General features: G+C 37.7%; 2 protein-coding genes across 3 annotated transcripts; both read right to left on the reverse strand.

Moving 5' to 3' along the window:
- Nucleotides 1-1,017: 1,017 nt before the first annotated feature.
- LOC148415190 (C-C chemokine receptor type 3-like) lies at nucleotides 1,018-4,727 on the reverse strand. The gene is made up of 2 exons (XM_088429787.1): nucleotides 4,602-4,727; nucleotides 1,018-2,135 (listed from the first exon to the last, which is right to left on the reverse strand). The coding sequence occupies exon 2, from the start codon at nucleotides 2,119-2,121 to the stop codon at nucleotides 1,045-1,047; it is 1,077 nt and encodes a 358-aa protein (XP_088285913.1). The 5' UTR covers nucleotides 2,122-2,135; nucleotides 4,602-4,727; the 3' UTR covers nucleotides 1,018-1,044.
- A 5,754-nt stretch (nucleotides 4,728-10,481) lies between these two features.
- LOC148415191 (C-C chemokine receptor type 5-like) lies at nucleotides 10,482-14,927 on the reverse strand. Of its 2 annotated transcripts, XM_088430142.1 has the most exons (3): nucleotides 14,801-14,927; nucleotides 14,059-14,193; nucleotides 10,482-12,369 (listed from the first exon to the last, which is right to left on the reverse strand). In XM_088430142.1, the coding sequence occupies exons 2-3, from the start codon at nucleotides 14,081-14,083 to the stop codon at nucleotides 11,276-11,278; spliced, it is 1,119 nt and encodes a 372-aa protein (XP_088286268.1). In that variant the 5' UTR covers nucleotides 14,084-14,193; nucleotides 14,801-14,927; the 3' UTR covers nucleotides 10,482-11,275. The 2 variants fall into 2 exon arrangements, with proteins under 2 accessions (XP_088286268.1, XP_088286267.1); XM_088430141.1 differs by lacking the exon at nucleotides 14,801-14,927 and having other exon boundaries at nucleotides 14,059-14,247.
- Nucleotides 14,928-15,391: the final 464 nt, after the last annotated feature.

Genomic DNA, 15,391 nt, shown 5'->3' on the forward strand with positions numbered 1-15,391 from the left:
TATTGATAACTCTGACATTAATGTTTTATGATTAATTGTGATGTTGTACTTGTATCGTTTTGGACAGCAAAAGAAAATAACATTTGAAGTTGTTATTTTAAAGTTAGATAAATATACACCATGATTTTATTGGTCCGACCCAATTGGGAATAGATTTTCCTCTATGTGGCCGGCAAGCAAAAACGAGTTTGACACCTCTTCTCTACAACACCAGAGTCTAACATCCGCACGCAGTTTCTGGCCCGCAAATGTGTTTAAATGTGTTTAATAATTTTGTAATGTATAACAATGAGCGGAATTGTTTCAGTAAATGAAAAACTTGAAATGTTTCATGATTAATCGTAATGTTAGTTTTATGATTAATCGTGATGTTGTGCTTGTAACAATTTTGGGCAGTATTACCAAAGAATAATAAATCTGAAGTTGTTGTTTTAAAGTTATATAGATATACAGTATACCATGATTTTTTTATTGGTCCAGCCCACTTAGGAATAGATTTTCCTCAAATCGGCTCGTAAGCTAACATGAGTTTGACACCCCTGAGTAGGTCATCACAAAGAATTAAAAATAAAAAAAAAAATCATATACTAAATATTAGCATAGTAATGCTGTAATACTTTTGCTACAATTGTAATTTGCAACATTAGCTTTCTTTAAAGCAATAAAATTGACAATGATATTGAAGTTGCAAATAAATCAGATGTTTTTTGTTTGTTTGTTTAAATAGACGCTAGTTGTTTCTGCCTGTTAACTAAATTTCGTGGTGGGTCGGATCTAGCCCCTGGGCCTTCAGTTTGACACCTGTGGTGTAGATTGAAAAAAAAAAACAACAAATTTTTAAGTTACAGTTGGTAGGACAAATCCAAATTCTGGCCTTCTTTTTTGGGGAAAACAAAAGCCTCTTATATTTGCGGAATTCTGTGTTAACTGCGTACAAAACAGACAAAAAAAAGCAATAAATAGTGAGGGTTCTGTATTTTCTGAAAGGTTCAATGTTTATTGCCATCAAGTTTCTATTTACAGCATGTATTTGTATGGGTTTATCTAGTACTCATAATCAGAATGTGGCGTCTTCTGTGATGTGGACCGTGTGCTCTGGCTGCTGAGACTTATGTGTCTCCGCAGACATGGGATTTTCTTAGCAAGGAGTCTCTTAAAGTGGCTCTGAAACTTTTTACCCACAAACGTGTAAAACATTGGACTAATACAACAGTAGAGGTAGGCTATATTGCGAGTCACAAATAATGCGTAGTCCAGCTTGTCTGAGTCGGCGCACTCCACATCTGGACTTGAGCTCTGTATCGCCCGAAGGAGGATAACGACATTGTAGGGGGTCCAACAGATGAAAAAGGTTAAGATGATGACAAATATGAGCTTGATGGCGCGACATTTCTCCTTCATTCGGGTAGACATGATGCGAACGGTGATGCTGATGTAGCAGTAGCTCACCATGAGCAGGGGGATGAGGAAGAATACCAAAAATTGTTGATAATAAGTGACCACACGCCATAATGCCATGGTTCTCTCAGGATATCCGGACTCCTCACACACCAGCCCATTGCCTGGACTCTCCCATACCTTTTGAAAAACCAGCTCTTTCACACTGGCTATAATACTGATGCACCAAACTACTGCAGAGGAAATGAAAGCATAGCTTCTCTTTCTGCTTTTAGCAGCTGCCACTGCATGGACCACCGCAAGGTATCGGTCGAACGTCATGAGTGTCAAGAAGAGGATGGAGCTGTAGAAACCAATGAAGTAGGCACTGCTGACCACCTTGCACAAAACTTCACCAAAGATCCACTGGGACAGATGATATGTTGCCCAAAATGGTAGACTACTGGCAAAAAGGATGTTTGAGAGGACCAGATTGAGCAGGAAAATGTTTGTCACCGTGTTGAGCTTCTCATACTTGTAAATGATGTAGAGGACGAGGCCATTACCAAGGTAGCTCAGGAGGAAATTCACATAGCAGAAAGCTGGGTTGAATTTTGAGCCAAAATCATTGACGTTTGACTTCTTGCAGTGTTTGACGCTGTCACTAGATACATCACCGGGTTGGTATGTAAAATTTTCTAAAGCGTCAAAAATGGAAGAAAAGGGGTCTTCATCTGGGCCCATGTTTGGCAATTGTCCTGAGGCACAGAGATATTTGCAATTATTATTAGTATATTATATTGTCGACTCGCATGCATGTAAATATATGCAAAATAAACGTAACACAAATTGCACCTTCATGCTTGTATCAGAAACATGTAATAACATTTCATGCAAAGCCATTAAAAGTATGAACTCTTTCAGTGCCATGCGTAATCTGAAAAAGCAAACTCTAGAGTGCCAGCCCATTTCAAGCATTTTTTAAGCACTTCGACATGGTCTTGGTGGTCGGGGGATCGAGCCCACAGCTTCTCAGCTGGGAGACGACCACTCTACCACCAAGCCATGCCGCCCCAGTTTTATATTGTATGCCTATGTGGACATTGGTGGTACCATGTATTCCAATCTTTACCTAGAAAAAGAATGTAATATTCTGTCTTATTCCATTATTTAGTAATCACTGTTTTAAAATAGGTAATTCGAGTGAAACCAAGCTATTTTGGACAAAAGGAGAGTTTTTGTCAAAAGATGTGTTTTCTGAACAACAGTGACGTTGACACAAATATATTTATTTATTAACATCTGAAACATCTCAACAGGTCTTCCCTTCGATAAAACATGAACAAAAACAGTGAAAATGCGTTTTTGATGGCAAAGTATGTATGTAACTGCATTACAACAGTGCTCGATTGGCAATATTAAGGAGAGCTCTGGCCGTGAGTGTGATCCAACCATTCATTAAAAAAAAAAAAAAAAAAACCATAGGTGATAATAATTCTTTGCCACTGGCACGCAACCTAAGTACAGTGGTCCCCCCGTTTACGATGTCCCTGCCTTGCGTTTTTTTTCACCTTACAATGTGGACCGCAACGTTTTTTGACTCCCTCTTTATGCCATTTCTTTGAGCTTGAGACAGATCCAACATGGCGGCCAGTGTGCGAGCGTGACCGCCATGTTGAAAGCATCAGCGCTCCTACATCTACACACCACTTACGTTACTACAATGCTGGTTTGCTTTTGGTTGGCGTCACGGTCAAAACGGCCACATGCCAAATATCGGATCTCGTCTTGAGTACTTAAAATAACGTATTTACTTTGCATTTCTCTGTTTAATTCAAACTTGAATGGGTGAGCCATGGGTCCCAAGATTGCGAGTGATGTTAAAGAGGGAAGTAAGAAGAAGATTTTTACGGAAACGAAGCTGGAGATAATCGAGAAATACAAAGAAGGCTAAGCTATCTTAACCTAGGCAAGGCTACCCTCACGAGGGAATATGGCCATAACAAGCTCGTCACTCATTCAAAGGTAAATAAATCCTTTCTATATTTTTTATTTATGTTATTCAATTGTATACTTGTATATTATAGATGTGGCACTTACCATACTATTTTGATACCGCTTTTTAATATATTCAATTTTAATGTTTTTGCCTGGGGTTTTACATGCATTAGCAAATTAACACAGGTTCAGATTGCCCGCCATACGGCGAATTTACATTACGATCCCAAAAACAGAACGGATTAATCTTGTAAACCGGGGGCCCACTTTATTTTACTTGGTTAAAATTCTTGTCCATGGCAGAGTTAAAGGTTAAATGCCCAAATTCCAATTACGTACTAATGTAAATCTGTAACAGAAACAAACCAAAGCTATATCTATATTTTACGGATCATTCTGAGTTTTTCAATGTTGATCCTGATTTCAAAACTAACGAGCATGTTATGACAAAAGTGTCTTACGTTGTTATTTCTGTTACTCACTCAAAAGCGAGAAGAGAAACTACTGACTGTTACAGTAAAATGCTCCGACTCCCATCTGGTGTGCAATACGAATGTTGCCTCATTCAGGATGTTCAACACTAATTATGAAAAGGAATACAAATGATCCATTGTCCTGGGCTATTGCTGTTCCCCGTAAAGCCTTAAAGCTCAGTTTTGCAATAACCATACAATGCAACACCTTAAAACCTACTCACACATTATACAAAATTACAAAATTACAACATACAAACACGTTGTTATATTTTATACCTTTGTAACAAATCATCTGGATGGTGTTTCCAACATAAACTACAATGTTGCCGGGTGCGAATTAGTAGCAAGATTCAACTGATTTTAAACAAATGTATTGAATTACGTTGTTGCCTGTTGCATTTAGGTTTATATTGTGATTACATTTTTTAGTGGTCACATACACAGTAAAAACCGTTGGATTACCTTTATGTTCCATGAATGAAAAGGCTGAATTATTATGAATATCATTTGGTCAAAAAGAAATGCTGGTGAAAATGTGTATTACTACTTAAAATAAAATGAAATTAAAATGATTGCCTAACAGTTGTACAAAAAGACAACAAACAGAATTATGCATTCTTAAGCATTAAGAAGGCGAAAACATTTGTTCCATGAACGTAATTCCATATGATGTAAAGACTACTTGCTCTTATTTACATTTTTTAACAATAAGATTGACCAAGAAATTAGAAATGTCGCTCATGTACTTACCAGTTATGTTTTCAATGGAAGCTATACGGGACAGAGGCTACAAAGAAGCACAGGAGTCTAAGACTGCTGATCAAGATTTTGAAATTTCGGGAGGCCGGCACTCACAGAGGATGTGCACACAGACGTAATATGTGCGTATACTGGTGCCTTGTGTGTGCTGAGTATTGTGTCTTATAAAGTGTGTTGCGATTTATTGTGATACAGCAAAGGCATATTGTGATACGTATTGTGATATAGTGGGCATTGTTTATTAAAAAAAAAATCTATGGCATATACAGTATACTATATAATCAATGACTGAAAAAAAAACTGAAGGAAATGATTAGAATAGGTTAATTCCATTCATTCTTCTTCTGAAGCCAAACACTGATAGACAAGCACACGTTAAACATCTATACATTCTACATTTATTGTTATAATTCATTAAATACAGTGAAACCTCAAGATACGGTCAATTCTGTACAGTTTTTTTTCTTCATATTACAATAATTACTCAACATATGAAATAAACAAAACAAAATAAAACAAATCTTGAAATCTAAAAATTCCCATTTGAGCTAAACAGAACATGAGATTCCACTGCTTGTTAATATGGCTGCTTGTTGAGGAGGAGTAGGAATCGGATATGATGCTGTGAAAGGAATCATATATTAGGTGGTTATCATTATGTGTTTATTTCTTGTCTAGAATAGTGTGCATTGCTATCCATCTATGCAGTCCTAGTTCATCTCGCCTTTTCTGTACTCGTGTTGCATTGTAATTCACTACAGCAAAAACAAGCCTGCAGGAAAAGTCTAGCTTGGTTGATACTTGACGTGCTGGCACGTGTTTTGCAGCACTGTATACTCGGAGAGACTTTTCAGACAATATTCTCCCAAACTAGGTGGCAGTAAATTGACTCTACAGCATACAACAACACAACTCGATAACAGAGATACAGAGATTCAAACGATCCAAACAGACTCTTCATCTCTCACCAACATGGTGCTTGGTAGGAGTTGTTTAAGGTATTTATATCTCGTTATCCTTTTTCTGACAAATCATGAAGGTGTTTTTATGGTGAACTTCCGTAAGCAATTAATGTTGTCCGTTCACAAAAAAAAAAAAAATCCGAAAGATACGCGTTGCCAAAAATCTGGTCCGCACAGAGGGGCGTGGTTGCTGAAATAACTTCATTTTGACGCTTGCAACCAAGCCAACACTTAAGACAGGATATAAGTAATAAAGATGAAAAATGGATGAAGCAAAGTGAAAAACATTATCCAAGAAATTGAAGTATGAAAATGAATGCTTATTGTAGATTTGGCAATGCCTTTTTTCTTTTCTTTTTTTTTTTTTTTTTAATGTTGAATGGTTTTGTTTTTTACTTCAGTCAGATTGTAGATTGCACAACACATTTTTTATGGTTACGTCCGGGACATAGTTTTGCTATCGTGAAAAGTCCCCCTGTTGTGAAAAACCTCTGGTTGCAAATATGATTTTTTTGTAGAGGAGTTCTACTGTATGACCAAAATCATGATACAAAATCCACTCCGGAGTGTATTGATTAAAAAAAAATAAAAAAATACAGTGTTTCAAAATTGATACGTGATATGTTGGAAACTGAACTTCATATTGCAATGCACGTATTGCATCTCATCGTATTGCATTATATCAATATTATCGCCCAGTCCTAAATAATTTGGACCTCTTAGAATTTATTTGAGGAATAATTAATTTGAACACCCCTCCCAACGAATTTTCACGCATGTGTATGGGGGTACCTTCATTTTTCTCAATGTGAAAAGGATTTATACATTCCGGTTCCAATTTTTTTTATATACTGTAGTCTTGCGGAGAGCCACGGTCATATTAGCAGCTCCCATAAGTCTAATTAAAGTGAAGCCTGCAGCTGACCAAACATGATAAAAGTTAGATCTTACACTTGTAATTCCAATTTAATACAAAAGAAATCTTGGTAAGAGATTTGCAATGCTCTGGAGTTGCGCCATAACTACAGTGTGTGTGACTGAGGATGGATGGCTCTCGGGCACGCCTACAGTATAAGACATGTGATTGGCTCCTGGCGCGACCATGGGTGTTAACTGCGAAAAACAAGGGATCACTGTTTAATCAATTTAAGCCTTGTAAATAACATGATAGTACTTATTTCACATTCAAATTAGTGTTATTCAAACACATCTACAGTGAGCCCCGGTTTACGAGATTAATCCATTCTGCGGTTGAGATCGTAACCCGAATGCGCCGTCTGGCGAGCAATCCAAACCTATGTTAAGTAGGTAATGCGTGTAAAACCCCAGGTAAAAACATAAAACTTGTATATACATATTAAAAATTGGTATCAAATTACAAGAGTAAGAGGTACTTGTATATAACATACATGCATACAAATAAATAACATCATGAATAAAAAATATATAAAGGGTTTATTTAGGGTTTATTTACTGACACTTGCTATGGCCATATTCCCTAGTAAGGGTAGTCTAGGCTAGGCTACCTTAGCTTTCTTCGTATTTCTTGATTATCTCCAGCTTTGTTTCCATATAAATCATCTTCTTACTTCTCTCTTTAACATCATTAGCAATCTTGGGACTCATGGATAACCAATTCAAGTTTGAACTAATCACTAAAACACATAATAAATACGATATTGAAAGCACTCTCACTGACCAATAGTAGAGCAGTATCTTAGAGAGTCGAGACGCTGACCACTAGCAAACCAGCAGTGTATTGACACATTGCAGCGGATACAGTTTGATGCCAACAGAAAATAATAGCAATTACCTAAAAACGCCTCAAGAGGGAGGCAAAACAAGAAAACACAACCAACCCCACAGGTCATGACAGTTGTTGATGTTAATTGTAAATTGGGATAAATGCCTTAAAGAGGGGACAAAATAACTCAGTATTCCACATTTAACATGAAAAAAAAAAACGCTGTAACTCGGGGGTCCGCTCTATGTGTGAAAATTAGTTTGTTTTATACATCATAAGTCAACCCCTAATATGGGAGTTGATAATGAGGAAAAAAATCACTACTTGTACTCGGAGAACTACGGTAATTAGGCGCATAGAATACATTCTTATGTGGGATGAGGGGCTAAAGCTGCCTCCTGGTGGCAGGTGCACCTGCATGCCACAGCGTTTACCAATTTACAATCAAGGCCCCGCTACAAAGCACAGTAATGCAGTAGAACCCAGTGTGATCGCAACACAGCCAATGAGTGGCGACTGGTTGTGTTCCCGTCTTTCTCGTGACTTAAATATCTGCTCCACTATGGAAGACCAAAAGTGCGAAAATTCAATAAATAAATGTACCATTCAATCATTAAATATAATTGTCATAAAATAATTAAATGTGTCATTGTCATTTATTAAATAAATGTTTAATTAATTAAACACGTTTCATTGAATTATTTAAACATTTAATTATTTAATGACACATTTATTTAATTAATCACACATTTAATTCTTTAATGACACATTTATTTAATTATTGACACTTTTTTAATTATTGACATTTATTTAATGACACATTTAATTATTGACACTTTTATTTAATTATTGACACTTTTATTTAATTAATGACACATTTATTTAATTATTGACACATTTATTTAATTATTGACACTTTTATTTAATGACACAATGTTGCTTCGTTTCATCTTCGTTTCATCCTTTGGTTATCTGCCAAGCTCGCTCGTCAAAGTTTAACGGGCGGGTCCTAACACCTGATTGGTTACCCTAGTTTGTCTTGGAAGGGTAACCAATCAGATTTTAGGACCCGCCCATCAAACTTTGACGGGCGAGGTTATAAAATAAGTAAAGGATGATACACAGTCAGTTTTCCGCGATTAGTTTATCTGTCAACCTCGCTCGTCAAGTTAGTGGGCGGGCCCAAAGCCTGTTTACTCAAATCATGTTCAATCCATTTCTATGGCCTGAAGAGGTTGGAAACATGGCGGATGCGATGACCGAGGACCTTCGTTAGCTTTCACGACAGTTAGGTAGAGGGATTTTAGACCTTGCTGAAAATGTGGAGGCAGGTCCTGTAGAAAACGATTTTATTCAACGCAAAGTGAAGGAATTGTTTTGGTTTGAAGAGCAGGGTAACCAATCAAGGTGTTAGGGCCCGCCCATCAAACTTTGACGAGCGAGCTTGATAGATATGCAAAGCATGAAACGTGGCAACAGCGTGTCATTAAATAAAAGTGTCAATAATTAAATAAATGGGTCATTAAATAATTAAATGTGTCATTAATTAAATAAGTCAATAATTAAATAAATGTGTAATTAATTCAAAGAAACGTTTTTAATTAATTAACCACTTATTTAATTAATGACACTTAAAATTAATTAATGACACATTTAATTATTTAATGACATTTATATTTAATGATTGAATGGTACATTTATGTCTTGAATTTTGGCACTTTTGGTCTTCCATACTCCACAGGTATGAAGTTTCTATCCAATGGTGTTTAATAGTCTGATTGGAATGTGATCGTTTCTTGTATTTCAGCGGAAATTGAACATTGTAGAAGCTGCCGCTTTGTCTTAGTTTGTTCCTCTGTACCTTCACGTCAGCGTGGCGTTCGCCTGGCACGGCTGGAGGTGCTTCGCGTCTCAGCCGCCCACCTCCGTGGATTTCCAGCGGGGAACAGCGCCCTCTCCACCCGTTCGGACTGTGATCTTTTTTTTAGTGTTGGACTTTTAACGCCCGTTCTTGGTTGATTTTAGCATTAGGCAGTCGTTTGATAGCTCATTAAGCTATTTATTTATTCGCTTTAAATTTTCTTTTAGAGGACCAGAACCTCCCCTCCGACGTCTGGATGAGGGCTTCGAATCGCAGTGTTAGTGATTTTATTTTGTTGTGTGCACAAGTGTGTGTGCGTGTGTGTGTGTGTGTGTGTGATTGAATTTCAACAGGTGGTAGTTGTAATTGATTGGAAGTGCCTCCGCCTCTCCAGTGCATCGGACAAGGACGTCCCAGTCTTTTTTAAGTATGCACATTTATTTTTAATTATTGTTTCTAAAAAGATTACAATAAAAAATTGAAACCACACCTCTGTCTCCGACTCGTTGCCACACTTATCTGCAAACAAGCGCTTTAGAACAAACACAAAGAGATATACAGTACATACATTCCAGATTGATGTAGCGGCATAGATTTTTCCTATTTGGTGTAACCAACCTCTTTCCACATCTGCTCTGTGGCTTTTGGGGCCGGTGATGAAATACTGTATTGTCGGCACCGTATCGAATTTGAGCTAGAGGTATATCCAAGTAGCTTTGTTTGTAGTTTGTTTTTGTTGCATGGGGGTAGGGAACTCCGTTCCTTGAAAGAGGCATATGCTGCCTTTTTTCGATGTCTCCCTCGCCTTTCACACCTGGTTCAAATAATCAGGTCATCAGCAGTGGAAGCCTGCTAACGATCTTAAACATTTCAATCAGGTGTGTCGAATAGTGAGACACATCAAAAACAGGCAGGATATGGCTCTTGAGGAACCAGAATTCCCTCGTCCTTTTGTAGCACGATTCCTACCAAATGGGAAAGTTTTCACCAGTTGTCCCATACCCATGTTATGCAGCCACCCTTCTGTGATCAATTTTTCTGAATTAAGCGCTTTTCTTTTCTGCGCTTCTTTAATAAAATAAATATAACCAAAGATTGGTTATTTTTGGAGATTTTTGTTTTTCAATTAAAAATCAAATCTTAACATGTGTTTACATTTTCAAATGTCTTTAAAATGCAGGCTTTCCATGCTACCCACTCCCAATGGGCGCCATTTTAGTGACCACCGGCATGGAGGAAATACATTTATATGAATCTCGGTGTATGTGGATGGACAATTTAAGTAAATGCATATGGAGAAATGGGAAAAGTAAACTTTTAATTCAGCTTTGCTCTTCATGATGGATTGACATGATATGGATCGAGAGGGTAAAACATGAAATCATTACCAGCCAATGCCAAGGAACATATAGACAAACCACACCCATATTTACAAAATGTGTCAAAACATGTGTGATAGACACGTCGTCTTAAAAAAGAAGCCAAAAAAATATGCATTGTCCCACAATATGCATTTATATTTCATCAGAGGGAAGGAAGCCTGAGTAATCAACATTTTATATGAAGCATACAAAGCAATCCTATACATTCGCTCCAGTGTTGCGCATACAAGCTTGAATGTGATTATCCAAGTTATTCAGTTTTCAAGCCAACATCTTTTCAAATGAAAGCACCTCAATAAGATACAAATCTAAAGCTTAATTCAAACTTACAGAAACAATTTCAAGTCATGAAAAAAAGAAAAGAAAAAAGAAAAAACTCAATTACAGCACACTAGAGGAACTTTCACTTTTTTTTCTTAGATGTTTTTTGCTTATCCTTCTTTCCATCAAATTTCTATTTACAGCATGCGCTAATGTGGTTTTATTTACTACTCATTCTCAGAATGTGGCTTTTGGTCTTTACAACATTTTCAGAGTGACTAAAACATGCAATCAAGCTGCACAATGTGTACTTATTTGATCAAAGCCAGAGTGATGATTAAAACTATGCACTGGCCAGAAAAACGCAAACAATGATGAGGGGTTTTGTACTTTTGAAAAAGTTGATTGCTACAACTTCAAGTTCATATTTACAGAATGCATTTGTGTGGGTTTATTTAGTACTCATATTCAGAATGTGGCGTCTTCTGTGATGTGGACCGTGTGCTCTGGCTGCTGAGACTTATGTGTCTCCGCAGACATGGGATTTTCTTAGCAAGGAGTCTTTTAAAGTGGCTCTGAAACTTTTTCCCCACAAATGTGTAAAACACTGGACTGATACAACAGTAGAGGTAGGCTACATTGCGAGTCACAAACAACGCGTAATCCAGCTTGTCTGAGTCAGCGCATTCCACATTCTGACTTGAGCTCTGGATAGCCCGAAGAAGGATTACGACATTGTAGGGGGTCCAACAGACGAAAAAGGTTAAGATGATGACAAATATGAGCTTGATGGCGCGACATTTCTCTTTCATTCGGGTGGACATGATGCGAATGGTGATGCTGATGTAGCAGTAGATCACCATGAGCAGAGGGAGAAGGAAAAATACCAAAAATTGTTGATAATAACTGACCAGGCGCCAAAATGCCATGGTTCTCTCAGGGTACCCGGACTCCTCACACACCAGCCCATTGCGAGGACTCTTCCATACATTCTGGAAGATCAGCTCTTTCACACTGGCTATAATACTGATGCACCATACGACCGAAGAGGAAATGAAAGCATAGCTTCTCTTTCTGCTTTTAGCAGCTGCCACTGCATGGACCACCGCAAGGTATCGGTCAAACGTCATGAGTGTCAGGAAGAGGATGGAGCTGTAGAAACCAATGAAGTAGGCGCTGCTGACCAACTTGCACAAAACATTACCAAAAATCCACTCGGACAGATGATATGTTGCCCAAAATGGTAGACTACTGGCAAAAAGGATGTTTGAGAGGACCAGATTGAGCAAGAAAATGTTTGTCACCGTGTTGAGCTTCTCATACTTGTAAATGATGTAGAGGACGAGGCCATTACCAAGGTAGCTCAGGAGGAAATTCACATAGCAGAAAGCTGGGTTGAATTTTGAGCCAAAATCGTTGACATTTGACTTTGCACAGAGCTTGACAGTTTCACTGACCACATAGCTTGGGTCATACGTTTCATTCGAGTTGAGAAGTTCCTCGAGAAGGGAAAATTGGTCTTCAAGCGTATCCATGCTTGGTGAATGTCCTGAGGTACAGAGATATTTGCAAAACGTGTTAGTTTATCGTCCACTGATTGAAGAAATTCTCCATTTTAAAAATTGTCTCCCAATTTTTTTTACCTGAAAGGATCGTAGCAAACTGTTAGACCACATCTAAGCCCCATATCAAACTACTAATGCAAATGTGTAATCTGAAACAAGCAAATAAACTACAGATACAGTAGTGTAGCGACTAATTCAGTGACCAATGTTAGGTGGGTGCGGGGATAGGAGGTGTTTTTTACACGCAGCAATGAAATTGTGAGTAAATGATGTGCAAATGATGTGCTCGAATCCAGATCTCATGCATATGATGTTTCCAGTTATTTATTAGTTATGCATAGCATTGAGCGCTTGAATTGTTTGGCGGCGCGGTGTGGCGTTTTCCTTGCGTTCTTCGCGTTGTTGGTGTTGTTGGCAGTGTTGCGTTGTTTGCGGTGTTGCAGTAAAAACCGTCACCCATTTCCATGCTGCCAACATACCTGTCCTTAAATAAGTTCCCAATTATCTCCTCAACCCAACCCCGCCCACCAATACCGCCACCCAGTGACCACTTATGGAACAACAATTATATAAAGAAACAATGGCTCCTACAAGTAGTATATATAAACTTATCGGAATATGACTCATTGCTAATATTTCTGGGGTTGGTCGCAATTTCAAAACGAAACTGCATGTTATGAGAAGAGTGTTACGTTTACCATTCTTACTCATTCAAAAGTGAGAAGCGAAACCGCTGAGAACGGCAATAAATTGTTCTGGCTCTCCCATCTGGTGTGCAATACTATTGTTCCTAAAAATGACTCATTCTCAGTACCTTTAACAAAAGTAATATTGTGGAAATGACTGTAGTAACCAGACAATGGAGTACGTGACAAACCGTTCAAACATACACAAAATATATGTAATTGCTCTGAATATTTCAATACTGTACTTCATTACATTACACTGTTACTTTTTATTGCTGTCAAACTGTTTTAGTTCATTTTATAGATTCAATGTTGGAGGTTGTAGGACAATTGAGTTGCGTTGTTCATGGGATTTCAGTGAGGCTGAAATTTTATTTTATTTATTTTACATGCATGCTCATATCATACCAAGCATCAGGTTTTGGATGGTCCCTCCTACAAAGCATTGAATTTAGTGAATTTGTCAAGAGTCAGACAATCTTAAGATGCGCTTTCTGTGCTCATACTCTTCTATTGCATTTGGATTTGTCTTCTGCTTTAGTAGACACATAGTACCTATTACATTTCCGATGAAACTGTTTCATAAATCTAACAGCTGAAAGTTTGAGATTTTTCTGTTATTTGGGAAACTTGTCAATATGAGGAAACAGTCAATAAAAGAAACATTAGAGTATTTGTGAAGAGTGCTGATTTGCCATTTGCCTCGAATGGTCAGTCGTACTTGTCAAGATAGCCACCAGAGATATGCACACAATAGTATCAAGGGAATTAAAGCCTGAGGTAATATTCATAGACACACCAATGTGATTTAAAACAGAATTATACGCTTAATTATACGATTTAAGAAGGCTAAACTAACATTTCCTTCATTGATCATGATTACATATGAAATAAAGAAGGTAAATAAATATATGCTTAAGTTATATTTTGATAACAATCTGGATTGATTAATTATTGATGAAAATGCTCACTTTGACATTGACTTACCCAAGCTGCTCTCCATGGATGGCATACAGGACAGAGGCCACAAAGAAACTCTTGAGTCGATGACTGCAGATGAAGATTTTGAACGTATGGGGGCAGGCACCCTCAGACTGTGCACACAGACGTAACCTGCGTGCACTGTTGCACCGTGTGCATGTGCAATGGCAAATAACATTGACGAGTCAGCATTTATTTGAGAAGGAAAAAAATAAATACAAAGTTTCGGGATTTGAGCCAACAAAAAAGCATATACTGAAAATGCTAGAGGAAACTATACCCCTCTTTACATTGGAGTGCAGAAATAAAATGTGTGCCAGGAAAAAATGCAGCTCTTATTAATGGAAGTCAAAGTAATACCTTTAAAAAACCCTGTATGGTTTACATATGACAAGCATAATATACTCATAAATTCAGTAGAATTGTCCTTGTAAGGATGGTGTAAGTTATATGAAATATTTGCTGTCATAGGAAACATTCAAGCAACAGTTTCAGGAAATCCGTCTTCTCACCTGATAAAATATACACATGCAATATTTTGGTCAACCTTTCTCACAGGCAGAACACAACAGATTTTAGAATAAAATTTTGCAAATAGAAGAATCATTTTCAAAGATGTAGTTCTTGACAAATGGGTTTAAAAAAATGTTTGACAGTGTTGTGTAGCCGGAATTTGACAAACAAAATTTGATCTTTTCATTCCTGCTTTAGTGTTTCTTCTAAATGACTACAACCTTGTCTCACACACCTGGACACGATGCTCAAGGTCAACATGAGGGATCTGCGTTCATGAAAAAGTATTAGTTATGATTATCTTGGACATACATTGCATGACAATAAAGAACATTGACTCATCCTGTTGAGCCTGGAAAGGAGCTCCTCCCACCAGCGGTCCCTTCCGAGCGTTTTTCATTTTCCCCGGACGTTGTTTTTGAGTTTTTCCTTTCTCTTCTGGGCGCTTTGTTCAGGGGATGCTGTTGTGTATTTGTGATGTTCTTTCTGATTTCTTTTTCACCTGTGAAGCCCTTCGAGATTGTGGAGATTCAGGGCTGTACAAATAAACTTGACCACAAATAAAATGATTGATGAAATATACTGTATGTGGGTTTAGGCCATCGTTTTTAAAATGTTTTTGTAATTTGGTGGTCCGTTGGTCTAGCAACAGTCAGTATGGAGAAACTGTCCATCCAACTCTGCTAGGCCAACCAAAAGCACTTTGTTTGCTCACCCCACAGCTGCTTGCAGACATCCTCCACCTAATCAGTGTCACTCTGAAGTTTGTGGCATTTGAAGATCTCAACATCACACCTTCTCCACGCTTCCTCTTCAAGTCGTCTGA

Source organism: Hippichthys cyanospilos, chromosome 12 (assembly GCF_059441005.1).
Source record: "Hippichthys cyanospilos isolate Australia breed blue-spotted pipefish chromosome 12, RoL_Hcya_1.0, whole genome shotgun sequence".
Classification (NCBI taxonomy): domain Eukaryota; kingdom Metazoa; phylum Chordata; class Actinopteri; order Syngnathiformes; family Syngnathidae; genus Hippichthys; species Hippichthys cyanospilos.